Source organism: Pocillopora damicornis, chromosome 9 (assembly GCF_964200805.1).
Source record: "Pocillopora damicornis chromosome 9, jaPocDami1.2, whole genome shotgun sequence".
Classification (NCBI taxonomy): Eukaryota; Metazoa; Cnidaria; class Anthozoa; order Scleractinia; family Pocilloporidae; genus Pocillopora; species Pocillopora damicornis.
This window is the reverse complement of record NC_142678.1, coordinates 18405119-18422948: the sequence shown is the minus strand read 5'-3', so window position 1 is coordinate 18422948 and position 17830 is coordinate 18405119. Positions and strand designations below refer to the sequence as shown.

The 17830-nt window shown below is 40.7% G+C and overlaps 2 protein-coding genes across 13 annotated transcripts in view; one reads left to right on the top strand and one right to left on the bottom strand.

The window, feature by feature from the left end:
- Positions 1-332: 332 nt before the first annotated feature.
- LOC113667781 (neuropeptide FF receptor 1) lies at positions 333-3769 on the bottom strand. Its single transcript, XM_027183632.2, has one exon. The coding sequence runs from the start codon at positions 2469-2471 to the stop codon at positions 1302-1304; it is 1170 nt and encodes a 389-aa protein (XP_027039433.2). The 5' UTR covers positions 2472-3769; the 3' UTR covers positions 333-1301.
- A 274-nt stretch (positions 3770-4043) lies between these two features.
- LOC113667793 (RNA-binding motif, single-stranded-interacting protein 2) overlaps positions 4044-17830 on the top strand; it is a 44461-nt gene continuing 30674 nt past the window's right edge. For 3 of the 12 annotated variants that reach the window (XM_089182241.1, XM_089182237.1, XM_089182233.1), the window contains exons 1-5: positions 4088-4233; positions 10746-10870; positions 11309-11871; positions 12218-12360; positions 12589-12776. The gene's annotated coding sequence lies outside the window, so the exon portion shown is untranslated. Of the gene's footprint in view, positions 4234-10745; positions 11872-12217; positions 12361-12588; positions 12777-16477; positions 16626-17830 lie in introns of those variants that run through there. The other 9 variants (XM_089182236.1, XM_027183649.2, XM_027183654.2 and 6 more) reach the window with 6 other exon arrangements.

Sequence of the window (17830 nt, the reverse complement as noted above, 5' to 3'; positions counted from 1 at the left end):
GGTTGTGTGTGGGTTTACATGCAGAAAATGGACCTACTTCTCGTCACCATATTCCCACCAATAGAGCAGTTCCATTTTCTGCATATAAACCCATCAACAACCCACAATTCCTCCAATCGCTCTGACGAAGGGTTAACCGGCTCGCAACGTCAGCCTTTAAACTCTTTGTGATGGCTAATTTACGTTTTCAGCTCAGTTGTTAACACTAAATTACAATATATAACCTAATCTGAGTGCAACGATAGAAAAAATTTGCCTTTGGGCGCTTGAATTACAGGTTACGTATTTACTTTGACTGTTGCGTATAGAGAAAGGACTACTTCATGAGTTGCTGCTTTTAAATTACACCTTCCTTGGCTGTATTGCAACGACACAAATAAAACAAAAATTAGGGAGCTGCACAGCACCAACCTTGAGTAATACAGCTCAGTCTACGATGACTTTAATGCTTCAAGACTGTAGTTAGACGCGTTCATGGTCCACCGAAATGACAGACGTTCGAGTCCTTTGAACCTCCAATCATGATAAGATTTAAAACATCGTGCAACTTTCTGTGCCTATTCAACAAGTATCTATTGTGACACTTCAGTAAAGCCTCGATTGCAACTCTGTTCACCTTGCTTTTATAACATTCCCGATAAACATCTGGTTTTGTATCATGGAGAATGGTGCATCAGAAAGACTACGGATGGTGGTAATGATGATGCTGCAAAAATGTGCTAGAGAGCGCTGCTGATTTAACAAATGTATCCTGAAATAGTATATTAGTCTCTTATTTTAAGAAGAAAAACCTCAAAAGAATCATCAATTCAATTACCGTTCACAATGGAAATAAACTGTTGGATTCACAATTCAATCTGGACGAAGCCCAAGACGCAAAAGATGCATGTTGCAAGTGGTTTAATTCTCCTTCTTCAAACATTTTGTAGATTCTTGGCCTATGAGTGATGAATTAAATTGTACAATGAAAAGCCCCTCCAAGGATACATTCTAATCGTATTTCCTTATGCATGCGAGGATATTTTAGGAAAGTACTACAAACTTATTTTGTTACCATACCAAACCCTTTCAGAGGCGGTCTCCTCACGGGGATGGCTCTAACTTTCCCAAACAGTGACGTTCAGGGGTTTGAACTTCCTTAAATGCAGCGCCTACATGATATGCATATATCTGTGAGTCAAGTACCCATCGTGTGGCTGGAGTGACGAAAGGGCTCGTCTATTCAAGAGATATATACCCTTCTATATGGACTATTTTACCTCACGACTACATTAGTCTAGCTTTGGCTGTAATTCTTCTTTTCAGAGATATGTTTCAATCCATCGTAAGTTTCGACGTCTTTGTGGAAGTTCTGGTTCCAAACGTAGCAGTGAGTTTTGACTTGAAAGAAACCACACTGAGCATCTTTTCTCAGCTAAATAATCAGCCGATGGTCGTCTATCACTCAAGCTTTGTGGGCTGGATGCCACACCGTGGGGACTTAGAGAGGGCCTCCTAATTCTTTGAAAGGTAATGAGTTCCTTAAACCCTCTTCGAAAGCGCGGATTTCGCGCGCCTATTATGATAGGATTACACACGCTATACAGAAATCCGCAGATGTAGGCGAAACGTAAAAAATGTTGTGGAATCTGACTGGCGTCTGCAAAAAGAGTCAAGATTCCGTACGCGAAAAATGGCGTCCAACAAGCAACAAATGCTGCTAAAACAAACAAAAGGGTGATAATAATCTTTTTCTGTGCTAAGATACCTCGATCATCGATGATAGCGGTGTCACGGATCCGTTTACAATGCAACTTCACCGCCTCTATAATCCTCCAATATAACAATATCATTGCTAAGATGGGAATTGTGTAGACCACAGATATCAGAAAGACCGTATGTGAAATGTCCAATGCACTGCGCGGAAATCGAGGACCACACATATTTGATGATGATTTGTACACGATTTCAGTCCATCCAAAAACGGGACCTATGGAACACGCTAGCGCCGAGACCCATACCACAAGAATGATCATCAGAGAGCGTCTTTGTGTTATTATCATTTTCAAAGGCTTAACAATAGAGAAGTACTTGTGTATACTTATGGCTGTAAGCGTGAAGATGGACGAAGCAACCCAGAAAGGTACCACGAACCCGTTGAACTGACACAGTGGCTTGCCAAACACCCAGCCGTGTTTGAGGAGCGCTACTATCATGAATGGTATGCAGAATAAACAAACTCCTATCCCTGTGATCGCAAGCTGCGTCAGAAAAAGGTTTGTCCGTGTCCGCATTTGGCGATTGGAGATAACAACGCCAACCACGAGGCCATTTCCGATCAAGCCAGCTACAAGAGTCAGGAACAAAATTGCTAGTTGAAAAAAGACGAGATTGTCATAATTCGCCTTTTCATCGTAGCTGTTGATAGTGGAATTGTTCTCTGCTATACTTGTTTGAACTGTCTTCTGCTGATTGAGGAATTTCGCTTCCATTATCACTCGATTCACAGCGTATCATGCGATTCTCAAAAAACTTCGACGCTTATTGAATAGAAAAAGATCTATTATGATTTCTGAACTTAATGGCAAGGTGCGCTGATTACAAGAACCGAAATGTGAGGTAACGTGCGCAATACAAGTTTGCGCTTGTCTGTGTAATCGCATTCAAACCATTTTATTTTCACAAAACCGAATCACTTAGAACGCCGGCTTGTTAAACAAACTTTTATCTTTTTGTGTACACACCGCCAGCTATTGACATGAGAATAAAAGAAGAACTGAAAGCAACGCGTTGAATGAGCAATTAGCACAATAAGGTCCTAACCTCCTCGGTCATTTGAAAGTGAATAATAGGAAAGACCTGAAAATAATTATCTTTTATCCATCTTATCAAGTAACATTATCGTTCAATAGCCAATACCGTTCAAAGATCTTCATTAAAGCAAGATTCAATAATTCGCATAGTTTTTTTTGTCTGCAACAGAATTAAACATATTATCATTAATTATCATACACTCAGCAACTGAGTATCTTTTGTTGATTAAAAAAATGTATATCATTCCAATATTACATACACTTCACCATGTAAGGGATATCGGAACGCGAAAAATATGCCTCGGTATTACACTGTAGAACAAGGCAAAAATACTGACGGAAGGCGGAGCAACAAAAAAGCCACACTAAATTGTCTTTGTATTTTATTCCATTTGTAGGCTTTTCTATTAAATAGGGCCGTCGGGTGTTTTTCGTTACTCATGGAAAACACTTCAATGTTGTCGCTGGTGTTGTTTTTGTTTTTCGCGCACGGCTTATGCGATCTTTAAGATGTTTAGGATGTATTTCGAAACGCAGAAGCCATTATACTGGAAAATAAAATAACAGTGAAACAATCAACTTTCTTTCAATCATTTCACATTTGATACGAGCAGAAATTTTGCTCATTGTTCGTTTTTTAACTCATCACTACTGGGCTCGGAAAATTACTACGCAACTCGCAAAATATCTGCGCGAATAATTCATTACATCATCGAATAAGGTGAAGATATTTCATTGTTACTGATTGGTCATTCGCTGTACAGATTTTCATTATCATCATCATTATTATTATCATCCTGGAGCCCCCGAGCTATAACCTCAAATATCACGTTACGCTTAGCAATATGAAATTCTTGATTCAGGCTGTTCAGAGACGTTTTTGACGGTTATGGTCGAATACACAGTTCCTTTGCTCATTCGTCATAAACAAAATGGTCGGAGGCCGCTTAGTGACGAGTGCGCTGACGTAAAAAAAAAAAAAAGAGCACGCGAGCGACGAGAGTGTTAAAAATCGAACGCACGTGCTTTCTACAGCTTTTGACGAGAACTGCTTTGTGTGACTCGTCATGCAGAGTCGATTGATCAATCACAGTTGGAAACAAATAGCTGATTGAATCGCTTTATTGATAAGTATGAAAAATATAAAAAAAGCTTTTTAGTCTTTAACCTCGCAGCTATTGTAAGAAGTTGGGTTAAAAATCAGGGTACAACGTTCAAAGTCTACGCGTGACACGCATGCGGCTCTATGTCACGCAAGTACCGTTGAATAGGTGCTTTACGTAAGCAACAGCTTTTGTGTCTGGTCTCAAAAAAAAAAATCCAGACAGTGTGTATTGAATTCGAAATGATTTCCAATTTCTTGCCTCGTGAGGACGGAATGCATCTGGGATATTCTCTGTGTGTGAGGATTGAATGATGGATTTTCTGTCGCTCTCGTTGGGTAAGTTCCTTGACCTTGCTTCAATTTTAAAATCTTTTCTCACGTGGCGTTTGAACTATATTGTAAGCCGGTAAATGGATGAAAAGCTGAGTCATGAAACTTCGCACAGTCGACAAAATTCGAAAGAATGATGTGATATTTTTAATGAATTTTGGTTCGTTATTTGCCTATTCTTATCACGAATAACGGTTTTGTCTTTAGATTGATATAATCTTTTCGCCTGAACTGAAAAGCAGTTATTTCTTCGTCGATTCGTTACGTAAGGAGCGTCTGATATTGAACCTTCAACCAACATTGGCAAGAGTTTATGAAGGACTTAGGCACTAGGCTTGTAAATAACCTTATAGCGGAAACATTTTAGATTAAAATTCAACCATCTGGATCGATAATTTTTAAGCCAATTTACGATGCACGGCTGCGATACTTATTTCAGTGCCATTAACTAGCATTAGAGAAGCGAATTCGAAATAACTGTTATCTAATAAAATTGATTTAGCTGTACAGGAAAATTGAAATCATACGGTATATGTTTAACCCCTGAACACTCACCGAAGGTAAATTTATGCTCTCAAAATTTCTCCTCATCCGGCAAGCAGAATATTTTTTTAGTTTTCACGGTATTTGACTTTCTCGAAATGTTATGTAAAAATATGTTGTAGTTCCTGTCTCTTCGAAGTCGGAAGTGTAAGATATACTAGATTCACAGACAGGATGGAGAGAGAATTTAATGTATCGTGTTTTAACCGACGTCGAAGCTTTACAATCGTTTGCATAAATGCCACGTTTCGATGTTGCAACTTGTAAGAAACTTAGAAATGACGTCCTGCTAAGCAATTCTTCAAGTCTAATTCCATACTGTGATGTCGAAACCACGATCCATCTTATAGCTGTTGGTTTAAGACAGTTGTTTGAGACCCGTATATTACAACAAGCAATCGAATCCAATGAGAAGTTTCTCTTTGTAAACAACTCAGTATGGTAACTTTTTTCCCACACAGCAAACTATGAATACTCGAACTCACTGTTTATTTACTGAATATCTACTTGCAAGTTCACAAAATAGGATTGCCAATACTCATTTAACGTAACTTCCTTGTTTAACCAGTATAGATATATTTTAAGCCAGCAATAAAGATATGCAAAATGAAACTTTTGCTAATTATTAATAACAATATACATTGACAAAAGCTAGCTCTCTCACTGAGCTCGCAACAACTTTTAACACAACAAGACAAGAACATTAACCATCATGACCATTCCAAGATGGCGGCTGAAAAACGAAATCACTTCATGTTCAAACCAAACAGGACAGCCATAGCAACACCCAAATACGAATCCTCCATATGGTAATTTTACAGAGATTCATCTAGTCATATCATTTTTTAACTGAGAAGATGTGATTTAAAATTTGAAAAACTTACGGACATTTATTTGAGTATAGGTGAATGACCGTTGGTATATGTCCGCAAACTTACGGGCTCACGTGAAATATGAACAAATTGATGCCTTCAATTTGCAAGATGCATGAGTCAAATTCACTTGAAATTTTCATTACGAACTATTTGAGCCATGTCATTACTTTTCATGAGGATTATCTTGGCTTTACTGTGATGTTTGATTTTGATCGCCATTTTGGAGGCGGTTTTCTTTGCATTAAGGTAACTCCAGAACTAGGGTGATTAACCTAGCGAGCGTCACTTTCTCTTGCTGTGAGTCGACAGAATTTGACAACCTTTTGTTGAAAATTATATTTATTATGTAGCTAGGATAGTTATGTTCACTATTCTAAAAGAATCATGCACTGGACATGAATGATCTCGTTTATTTTTATGAAGCGAAGCAAGATTGTGGCACTTCACGCCGAACCTTTTATGGTATTGACAACACCCACTCTTAGTAGCTTTTGGTAACCTTTTCCTCTTGTGGTGTCAAATCCTTCGTGATCGTTTGGTAATTCCATATCATTTCGGCGTGAATATTTTCTCTCGTTTAGTCCGGGATATAATAGTGGACAAGAATGTCTTTAGACACCTGTCCGATGCATTTTCGATCAAGCCGGCCGATTTAGCGGGCTTTTGTTCCTGGCTAATGAACCTAAACCGGCCCAACTTTCATCTATCAAGAAAAATTATCTCGCGGAACTTTGTTTGACACTCACTGACAATTAAAATAAAGCTTTGTGTAGCATTTCGTTACCGTGGCAAGTTGGCTGACTTTCGAAAAAGGTAAACATATTTTAATCCAAAATACTTGATCAACATCAAACACTGCGTTATTTGGAAGCGTGACTGCCGATGTTGGATCTGAAAGATCGAGATTTATCGATCATTTTTGAGAACATAAAAACATTGTAATGTACTCCGAAACGCACTGAACGACTTTATTTAAAAAAATGTTCATTTCAAAATACTTTGGTTTAGAGGTAACAAATCCAGTTTGGTGAGGTTCTGTCGACAATTTATTGCAAACCTGATAATATTTTTTCAAACAAAAGAACTGACATATTAGTAAAATCTTTCAAAAAGTTTTATCCGAACCCCCCGCGCTTAATCCTGGATCCGCCTCAGTCCTATTCAAGTCTGTTGGTCAATGCTCTTAAATCTGTGACCCTTGAAGCAAAAGCTACTGAGCAGAATCTTTAACTCCGCAAAAGACGGAGGTAGTTACAGTGTCGGCTCGATCTTGCGTTTTGTGATAGCAATAGTAATATAAAGTTGTTGTATTAAGATACTTAAGAAAAAAACAACTTGACAAATAAAAAAGCTTATTTTTCAAGAAGAGCATGATAGCAAACCCCACAACTAATTGGTTCTTAGTGGCAACCCTACAATGTGATTGGTTCTTTGTGGCAAACCCTACAATGTGACTGGTTCTTACTGGCAAACCCTACAATGTGATTGGTTCTTGGTTGCAAACCCTACAATCTGATTGGTTATTAGTGGCAAACCCTACAATCTGATTGGTTCTTAGCAGCAAACGCTACAATCTGATTGGTCCTTGGTAGCAATCTCTACAATCTGATTGGTTCTTTCCTCCCTATTTACGCGCACAGTCAAACGCCCCAATGTTATCTTCATTTACTTTACTAGCGCACAAGTGAATGCTAGTAAATCATAATGAATTTTTTATAGTTTGTTCAGCGCTTAAGGGTGTCCACTCATTATCTATTGCATCTGTTGCTGTACAACTTGAATTTTGATGAGCCAATTTCTAAGGAATCATCGTTAGATTTTTTTTTTTTGGTAGAAGAGGATCTGAAGTACTCTTTGGGAAATTATCGAATGAATCTGCCCTTTTTCACCTCCTATGGTGTAAAAGAAGCTTAACTGTGTTCATTTGCTTACCAAATACTATATTTGTGATAAATAGTTTGGTTCATCCGATGGAGGAAGTATGTGATCATTTATTATCATTGATCATTAAAACAATATTTGGCAATATAATTATATACTGAAGAGCATAATAAGAAAATAAGCCTCAGAGTGCGGGGAAAGAAGTAGTTTAGGATCAGCACTGTATCCGCTGTAATAAAAAAATGTTCTGTTTTCTCAGACCAGTGTTGGTCAGCTTGTTCTAGCAATTCGTTTTTGTGTTTCTTTTTTTTGTTCCATTCTCATTTCCTTTTAGGAAATTTCCAACGAGAATTTACTTGTTTTCTTATCTTTTGTAAATAGAACCCTCCTTCAGTTTACCAAAGGAAATAATTTCATCCATTGTATCATTTCGTTGTTATTTCAGGATTTCATGTTATCCTTTATTGTTATAAAACTATTTCATAATTTGTATTTGCAAGTCAGTTCTCAAGTTTTATTCAAACCAAACCTTTCTATTTACAAAATGCATTGAACTTCACATTCTATTTCTTCATTTTCCTACTTTTCTCCATGGACAAAGGCGTCACCTCTCCTTGCCGGTTGAAAGTCAACATCTGTGGGTCCCCTAGGCATGTCGTTTTGTATATAAAGTTATCATGGTTTATCCCCAGAGTAATAAAATTTAGTTGTAAGAATATCTAAAATGCGATGTAGCCCTGACTAATAAAGTGTCTAAAAAAGGAACTATTTAAAGTTTCTTCGGCGCTTTAAGATCGTTTAATCTTGTAATTCTCTTACTGTACACTTAAACGAAATCACCAACAATATGTAGAGTTCTTGTAAAATGTAAACCGACTCAGTGAAACACAGTTGCGTTCACGAAGATCTTTTACAAGATGGGAATTGAGGACCTTTGAGTTTTTTTAGCCTGGGTGGGGTCCGAGGAATTTTTTGGGGTGATCACAGAGGGGATTATAGGGGAGATTAGTCGTCGCCAACGAAGTTTAAAGAGGCAACTATAGATATTAGCTTCTAATGAATTGTTAATGAGAGGCGGGTGGGGGTGGATTAGAAGAATATTACATTATTACTGAGCCTTATCAGGAAAATTTTATCGTGACATAACCAGAGTCCTTTGAGACCCCTCTCCCCTCCCCACCAGGCGATCAATAATGACCAGAGTCCTTTGAGACCCATCCCTCCTCCCCGCCAGGCGATCAATAATGACAAGTGTCCTCTGAGACCCCTCTCCCCGCCAGGCGATCAATAATGACCAGAGTCCTCATTGACCCCTCTCTCCTCCCCGCCAGGCGATTAATAATGACCAGAGTCCTCTGAGACCCATCTCCCTTCCCCGCCAGGCGATCAATAATGACCAGAGTCCTCTTAGACCCCCCTCTCCTCCCCGCCAGGCGATCAATAATGACCAGAGTCCTCTGAGACCCCTCTCCCCTCTTACCTCTCCGCTAGGCGATCGATAATGACCAGAGTCCTCTGAGACCCCTCTCCCCTCCCAGCCAGGCGATCAATAATGACCAGAGTCCTCTGAGACCCCTCTCCTCCCCGCCAGGCGATCAATAACGACCAGAGTCCTCTAAGACCCCTCTCCCCTCCCAGCCAGGCGATCAATAATGACCAGAGTCCTCTGAGACCCCTCTCTCCTCCCCGCCAGGCGATCAATAACGACCAGAGTCCTCTGAGACCCCTCTCCCCTCCCAGCCAGGCGATCAATAATGACCAGAGTCCTCTGAGACCCCTCTCCCCTCTTACTTCTCCGCTAGGCGATCGATAATGACCAGAGTCCTCTGAGACCCCTCTCTTCTCCCTGCCAGGCGATCAATAACGACCAGAGTCCTCTGAGATCCCTCTTCCCTTCCCGCCAGGCGATCAATAACGACCAGAGTCCTTTGAGACCCCTCTTCCCTCCCCGCCAGGCGATCAATAATGACCAGAGTCCTCCGAGACTCCTCTCTTCTCCCCGCCAGGCGATCAATAATGACCAGAGTCCTCTGAGACTCCTCTCTTCTCCCCGCCAGGCGATCAATAATGACCAGAGTCCTCTGAGACTCCTCTCTTCTCCCAGCCAGGCGATCAATAATGACCAGAGTCCTCTGAGACCCCTCTTCCCTTCCCGCCAGGCGATCAATAACAACCAGAGTCCTCTGAGATCCCTCTTCCCTTCCCGCCAGGCGATCAATAATGACCAGAGTCCTCCGAGACTCCTCTCTTCTCCCCGCCAGGCGATCAATAATGACCAGAGTCCTCTGAGACTCCTCTCTTCTCCCCGCCAGGCGATCAATAATGACCAGAGTCCTCTGTGACCCTCTCTCCTCCCCGCCAGGCGATCAATAATGACCAGAGTCCTCTGAGACCCCTCTCTTCTCCCCGCCAGGCGATCAATAATGACCAGAGTCCTCTGAGACCCCTCTCTTCTCCCCGCCAGGCGATCAATAATGACCAGAGTCCTCTGAGACCCCTCTCTTCTCCCCGCCAGGCGATCAATAATGACCAGAGTCCTCTGAGACCCCTCTCCCCTCCCAGCCAGGCGATCAATAATGACCAGAGTCCTCTGAGACCCCTCTCTTCTCCCAGCCAGGCGATCAATAATAACCAGAGTCCTCTTAGACCCCTCTCCCCTTCCCGCCAGGCGATCACTAATGGCCAGAGTCCCTTGGCTTCAGTCAATGAACATATTATGAAGGCAAAAGATACGTCAGTACGATTTGATTTATCACACAGAAGGATATAAGCACATTATTAACCGGCCTTAGTCGGTCCGTAGTGGTAGTAAACGTTTCGCCGGTTAGGGCTTTATCTTATATATAAATATATTCAGATAAGAGGAACTTTTTGATCAGTAGGACGAATTATCTCTTTTGGAGCTTTTAAACTCTTGCGCAAGGGTAGGAATATCGTAAAGATTATGAGGAGGATATGGACAATCGCCGAAAATTTTGTGCTCCCGTGGAGGAGCACAAAATTTCAAGCCTTGAGACCAACTAGGGCGTGATCTTCGCTTTAACCCTTACGAAGACCTCCTCTTAGAGCCGATAAGTTACTGTTATAAGTGCCTTGTTTCCAGTTAATTAAAATGTATTGCAAAAAATCATTAGCTCCGTGCTAATCTACGTCCAACAATTAAAAGAAGAATGACGGTGTTTCTTCCTATGCGGCCCTTAAATATTTTTTGTATTTTAGGTGAATGGCCAGGCTGCCGTAAGGACAGTGCAATGCCTTCCGAACAACAAGTCTGATCCAATCCATGGCTTAAGTACAATGCCTTAGGCGACCCTTAGATAAACATACACCAAAGTGAGATCCAAGTCAGTTATTTTGCACCCTTTACCAAACTTAATGGGCCATTAAAACACTCTACTCAACCAGTGAGATAATGTATTTCGTATAGTGCTCTCACATTTAACATTAGCAATGTTCTAAACTCTCTTTTACGTGAAATTGGACGCCTCAGAGTGACTAGCATCTAATTTCTCCTTACAATATCACCGCTGAACAGACGTAAAGGTCATGAGAATAAAGAAAGTGATCACCAGCAAAAGAAATTTTTTTTCTGTTAAAAAAATTCTTCGTGTCAGCACCTTAGGAAATGTATAGAGAATGGTATGGAGATTGTGGGTTCTGATGTTAGGATATAAAGGGTTAAGCTTAAGTTGAGCGGTAAGTCATTTAAAAATGTTTGATTCACTCTTTGTCAAGTGTGACAGTGTTAAACCAGGTGAGAATATTTGTTTTTCCTATTTTAGAAACGGATGATTTAAAGTGAACGAAACGCGGGTGCTTTCCCTCTTTCAAGCCTCGCCAAAGAATTACGGATAGCGAAACACCTCCAACGAACCAAGTCCGAGACAGTACCATCGATAGACAGAGTAGCATACACTTTGCCAAAATTGGGTTGAAAACAGTACATCTGCCATCAAACTGACTTTTTAATGGAGACTTCTCTCACTGTTCTAGCAATCCGTTATGATTTTATCTATACATCGACAGGCAATCTTGTCCTTGCAACTGAAGGTCTCTTCAAATGCCCGATTCGCTTTTGTTTGTACAAAAATTAGAGGCTTCAGCAGATGTTGGTTCCTTGCTTACGTGGAAAAATGGGAACGTTATAGACACGCTGGAATAGCTCAACAACTGCGAACGCCGTAATTCTTACGGCGGTGAAGGAGCCTGGAATACAATTTCAAGGTACTTGATGTTAGTATAATCGACAAAGCTGGCCAAGATGGTTTTACATTCAGCCCTTATGCAATCGACTGAAGCAGAACATCCAGCCGGGAATATGGCGGAAAAGCATTTGTAAGGAGAGGTATGCGAAACCCAGATTGTTGCTTTGTAAATTGGATTTATTATTAGCACTGATTGATGTTTTACGGCTTTTGCTAGGGTCTGTTAAAGTACTAAGGTGAAGCATACTCTTGTTGTTGCCAATGCCTTTTCAAAAAGACTTTCAGGGTTGAAAATGAAAAATACAGAGGTTGATTACACCACCTGAGTGATATCGAATTTATGAAATTAAGGTGTCACATTCTTCTTCGTCCCAAATTTTCTAAAACTTGCTAATTGTTTACACAAGGATCCAATTGTATCCGGTTAGGACACAGTGAAGCCATTGTTTCGATTCACAGGAAACCTCTGTTCTTCTTACACTGTAGGACACAAAGGGTCACTGAGTCATCTGCGAAATCCGGAGCAGTGCTTGCATATGCTACCAGACCTTCTGACCATCTTGATGGCTACAAAGGTGTAACCTCTGTAGATTGATGAAGATGATAAATATGGCGAAAAGTGGACTGCAGTAAGTTTACTTCAGCATTGCACACTGGCCGTAGTTTTTATGTAGAACAGTACAGCCATTTTCTCCCTTCATTTCAGTGAGGCTGAAGTGGTCCTTTTTTCTCTTTTCGCGCCTTCAATAGTCATTGGCTTGAAGTTAAAACAAATGCATTTAACATTCTCATTAATACTCCACCCCCATTTTAATGAGGCTCAAATAACGCATTTTTTTTTCTGTACCATCCCTCAGATGCCCTTCATTTCTGCTATCAGAGGATTATGGTCGTAATCCTTCCTGCTCTCACACGCTCACCGCTAAGCTCTGATTGAGGAAGAGATATCTAGCCAAAGGCTAATCACGGATCTCTGCGAACTGTTTTAGCTACCTTAAGAAGACTTGCGTTGTTGTGGCGTTTGGGTGTGGTGGAGATAAAAGAGGTTTGCCGATTTTCATTATCTTTGTATAGTGAATATATGCATGGAAGTTGAATGTGACTAGCTTTTAAAGGAATCTTACCCGCAACTGTAGTATTTTTAACGGCGCATCCGAATCATGGCGTTGAAAGATATTACAGCACTAATACCTTACTTCTCCAAGTTACAGCTAAATTGGCGACCGCCTCAATAGTACTTTCCGATTGCTAAAAATCCTCACTTTCAAAACGAGGCCAAGTGCAAAACCATTCTTGTGAAAATGAGATCTGCTTGCATCAAAAGGAAAATCAGCTTTACATCATAGGCCTTTCACTTACCCTCGTTTGAAAGCAGTGTCTTTGTGCATCTTGAAGATGGCCTATTGTATGCAAGATTATCTGCCTAGGCTGTGCGATGAGAGTGCTGATAGACTTCCCATAAGTGGCGTGCCTAATTTGCTACTTTCTGGCCTCGACATCGTGTTTAAAAACAATCGAATTTCCTCTCAAAGCGAGGACAAGAAGGCTAGTCAATTTGCATGCACACAAAAGAGTGACAGTCGTATCTGCCAATCTGACAAGTTTATAAGAGACGCACAGAAATTGAAAGAAAATAACTAATGCGGCATACTTGCATATTGCAAATCAGGTATACATTTTGCCAACATAGTTTGCACAATCGTGTAGACAATACTGCCTTCATCCATCCCAGATACGCGGCAAAATTTCGCCTGGCAGGCTGCTTTCCGCACCATAACCAAGATAACCTCAAAACTTCTCGTGACAAATTTATTCTGTCTACCGTCTGGCTGAGATTGTCTTGAATGTGACACGAGGTACCTACAATAAACCTGGGACATCCCTCTGAAAGGTCAAACTCCAACTGTTAGATTGAAACAGCCCAAATTTTTACGTCGATTTGTTCTCATGTGAGGTGCGTTCCGTTGTTGCTTCGTCCAAGCAAGAATCGATCAATCCTTTTTTTTTTTTCAATGAAAGGACGCAATGGGGCGAAAGTAAACAAAGTCAATTCGAAAATAACCACCAGCTTAAGGTAGTTCAAATAGACGCTAAAAATAATGAGAGTACAAGTGACGGGTCATCTGATAACAAAGCCACAGCGGAAACGGAGACAGCCCGGCATGCAAGCTAAGGACATCAAAGCAATCAGCGATAAACGTGATCCTTGTAAGCTCGAAATTAAAGGGTTGATTATGCGGCACAAACTTTAACAGACTCCCGTCGACAGTAATAAATCTTCGTTGGAGTGACGGGGGGGGGGGGGTTTGAATAGGACAAGAAGGGAGGGGACGTGGGGTACAAAATCTAAAGCTCATCCCTTACTAAAGCTTCAATTTATGCTGAGAAAGGCGGTAAAATATTTCGTATTTGTCGCCCAAGTTACAAAGTCTACGGGAAGGCTGCTGTGTCTGTATTTCTCGATTGGCCTCTTCGTAAGGCCCGCTTTCGTTTGATTACATCAAAAACAGGGGCATGTAGCCATTTAAAATGACTCTTGCTGTTTGTTACTTACAACAAGTTATACAAGACAACGATACCAAACCAAAACACCAACAGGAAAGCCACATTTTTATCTTAATAGAGCACTGGCCTCTCTGATACCAGGACTTATCTATTTAATCAAATTTTTTTTTGGCTGGCGAGTCCGAGAACTGAAAGAATGATAGACATCGGGTGATTCTCCTCGTCAACCCCAGAGAAGGGGAAAAATTGAAAAGTTTCATGGTAAAACTTCGCCTTGATTGAGATTTTAAGACTACAGTAGTTATACTGGACGTTTGACATGTATTCAGTTCCCAGGTCTTCTTTCCGTTTCAGTTTGTTTACTTCTTATTACTTCTCCAGATGATATTCCGTGATCAAGATAATAGACCCCATTAACTGCACGGCCAGCTTTCTGCTAATTTTATCTTTTATTACATAAATTCTGATCGTCTTTGAGACACTTAAATTGTTTTACACATGCAAATACCTCAAAGGCAGTTTTCCATACCTCCCAGTGCTCCTCAGCACTGGAATTCTCTTTCATTTCAGGCTTTAACTCTGCACAGTAAAAGTTACCCTTACTTTCAAATCATCACTGCATAGAAAACTTCACTGGGAGTACCCACCGAAGGACCACCGTGGACAATTTAGTCTTCGCAAATCTTAGCTGCTTTTGCAATTTAACCAGCCAAAGAGGGTAAAAAGGACTCCGAACTAGCCTTCTCTCCCCACCACCCAATCAAAACCATGGTAACATCAAATCCCCCTCCTAATTTCCTTGGATTTTTTCCAGCAACCGATGAAACTTGCATTCACGCGATCTCGACTGCCAACATTGCAGATCCGATTTGAATTTTTTACAAGTGGTCACGATGATCCGATTTCATAGACTGAATTTACGTAAACACGACCAGAGCTCGATTGAGGCACCGTGAACTCCCGAAAGATGTTAAGCCAACATGCCGTTGTTTACCATTGACTAATTATTCAGGCTGGTTATTTTTATACTGTCGGTGCCTGTTTAGAAACCTTTGAAGTGGTTCCGCCTCATTGCAATTGGACATTAGCCATCTCACTCAGGCAGACAGACACCCACGCTGGTCAACCGAGAGCTTGATTCACGGCGCTTACAGGGAAATTCTTATGTCCGGAAGGTTCTCGCGCTTCAAATTCCACCGCATAATTGTGATAACCTCTGCAATTCGGCTTGATGTTCCTTGAGCAATTTCTGACCAGATGAAGGCTTAGAATTGCTTACATTCCAACTTAAAGTGTCCGGTTACACATTAATTGTATTGCTTCATTCTTGGCATATTTCCACTTTGTTGTTTGTTCCATTCGAACGGCCTCAGAGGGGTCAATCAAATAAGTTCAAACCGTCCATACGCCGTTTAATTGATGACATTGCTACAAAATGTTGCTCAAGGTCGCGTCAATCCAGTTCGCCGACTAATGCGATTTAGTTTAAAAATATAGTTCCCGCCTTTGTATACGTAAAAAAATCACGCACCCATCGGAATTTCAACGTTAGAAATTCTCAGCGTAGGAAAAAATGCCCCTTTTAAAAAACGGACTGCTCTTTTTATCACATTTACTTCCTTTCTTAATAGCTGTCGATTTAGTTATTGAAAACGCTTAGTTCAGAATTTGACTCAAGTCATTACGCTGTTTATTGTACTACCTGAATATTTCCTTGCTGAAGTCACGGGATTTTTATGCGAAGAATTTTCGTACTCTGGACATGTGACTTCCCCTTCAAAACGACTCTTTGAATCGAATCTTTCTGTCCCTCAGTCGGGATAAATTGATTCAATTTGGTTAATCCAAACTATTTTTCATGCACTAGTGCGTGATTGTTATTTTTTTAAAATTATTAAGTCCTTGAAGGATTGTAGCTGTGATCAAAGCACCTTCATTGCAACTATTTAATTCATGTTTCTCTTAAGTCACAGATCTGTACTTCATTATCACTCATCAAACAAAGAGCACTAACTAATATTGGTTTGTATTTCAAAAAGCACCTAACCGTAAACGTGTTTACATGTCAAAAATATAAAGAGTACAAGTTTTCCCCTTATAAACGTTAATTTGAAAGAAACACCCTCAGGAAAAAGATCGTCACTTCACTACAGCAATATAAAGCGCGCTTTTAATTTCAATGAAATCGATCACACCATGTTTTCCACTTCAAAGAGCACGTGTTTTCGGTGGGACCTTGCGCATGCCCACTGATTGCGCGAGGTAAGTTTAACAACGAAGAGTATAAACCGCCTAGAACGAGCTACGCTAAGCTGGCATACAGTAGGCAATTCCAGTGACTGCCGCCAGATTTTGCTGTGATCCTACGCCAGGTAGACATCTTGTTAAGGTAAATAATAATGTGTAGTGGCATTCCACTAGGGCGGTCGTGCCAACAACATATTGCGTGAGTTCTTGATATGGTTTCTTTTTTCGGCTCGCTTCATGCAAACTACGGTAAGGTGCAAAAACACACCTTGGCATTAAAACTCCGATTCCTCTCTTTTTTCTTGGGAAGATTTCGCATCTTTTAGCCTATATCGGCAACACTGAATGAGGTGTTCAAATTTAAACATCACTAGAGTAACGAGGTTTACCCATACACACACCTCTCGTTCTCCGATGAAGGTTACGATTCGGAAAATGTCGTTTGTTTTGATCCATTTCCAACAAAGCACTCTTAGGCACGCGTTTGATAAATGCCGCAGAGATGGGCTTCCGAATTGCTTGAATTGCGTGCGGCTCGTGAAAGGCATCAAGCATTGTTTGGAAAAGGAAACAAATTAGTGCAATCACAAGGCTGTTAAAAAATATATATTTTTAGTGTTTTGAAATGGTCTTACACGTTTGTATAGAAGGTGTTGTAAATCGGCTAGTTTCCTCTTTACGTTTAGTGACGTTTTAAGTCGCTCAAATCTCTGCTTAAAGGTTGCATGCACTGAACTGCACTGATTCAACTGAGCATACAACGGAAAGCGTAACAAGGGACAATCAATTTATTCACTTAGATGTTAACTTTGTTACCACTCATAGCGTGACTACCATTGTTCATAGCGTCCGCTCAATATTACTGATTTTTGCGCGCGAAACTTGTGGAGATTCTGTTGACCAAAGAAGCCCTTTCTTCATTCGCGACTAACAGTATGTGTTCTTGTAAGCACTGAGCCATTTTCCGGGATGAGTGTCGTGTTTATGTCGGACAGAAGACACTACTTATGGTAACCAAATATGATTAGAATGCAGCTACATGCAAAAACAAATATGTTAACCTGAGTGGCTCTTCAGAGTTTCGTCGGTCATGAATACTCACTCTACGGCCAGCCAAAAATACAAAGCACTTTTTATGCATCACCTTCTCTCTCTAAAGAGCCTTGTTGGAGTTTGTTTAGGTAAATTTGGCGGAAACGCTAAGCTAACTCTCTCAGGTCACGGTTATTTGGTTTCGCTCCTTTGTTCTGTCTGTACTCCGAAGACCACGCGACGGCCAAGTCTCGGTGCAAACGATGTAAGGCAGCGTAAGAGAAAAACAAAACATCGAGTAAAGCTCATGTCAGT

Bases quoted from the DNA above. Each gene is read 5' to 3' on its own strand.
- LOC113667781 (XM_027183632.2), bottom strand. From the start codon at position 2,471: ATGGAAGCGAAATTCCTCAATCAGCAGAAGACAGTTCAAACAAGTATA.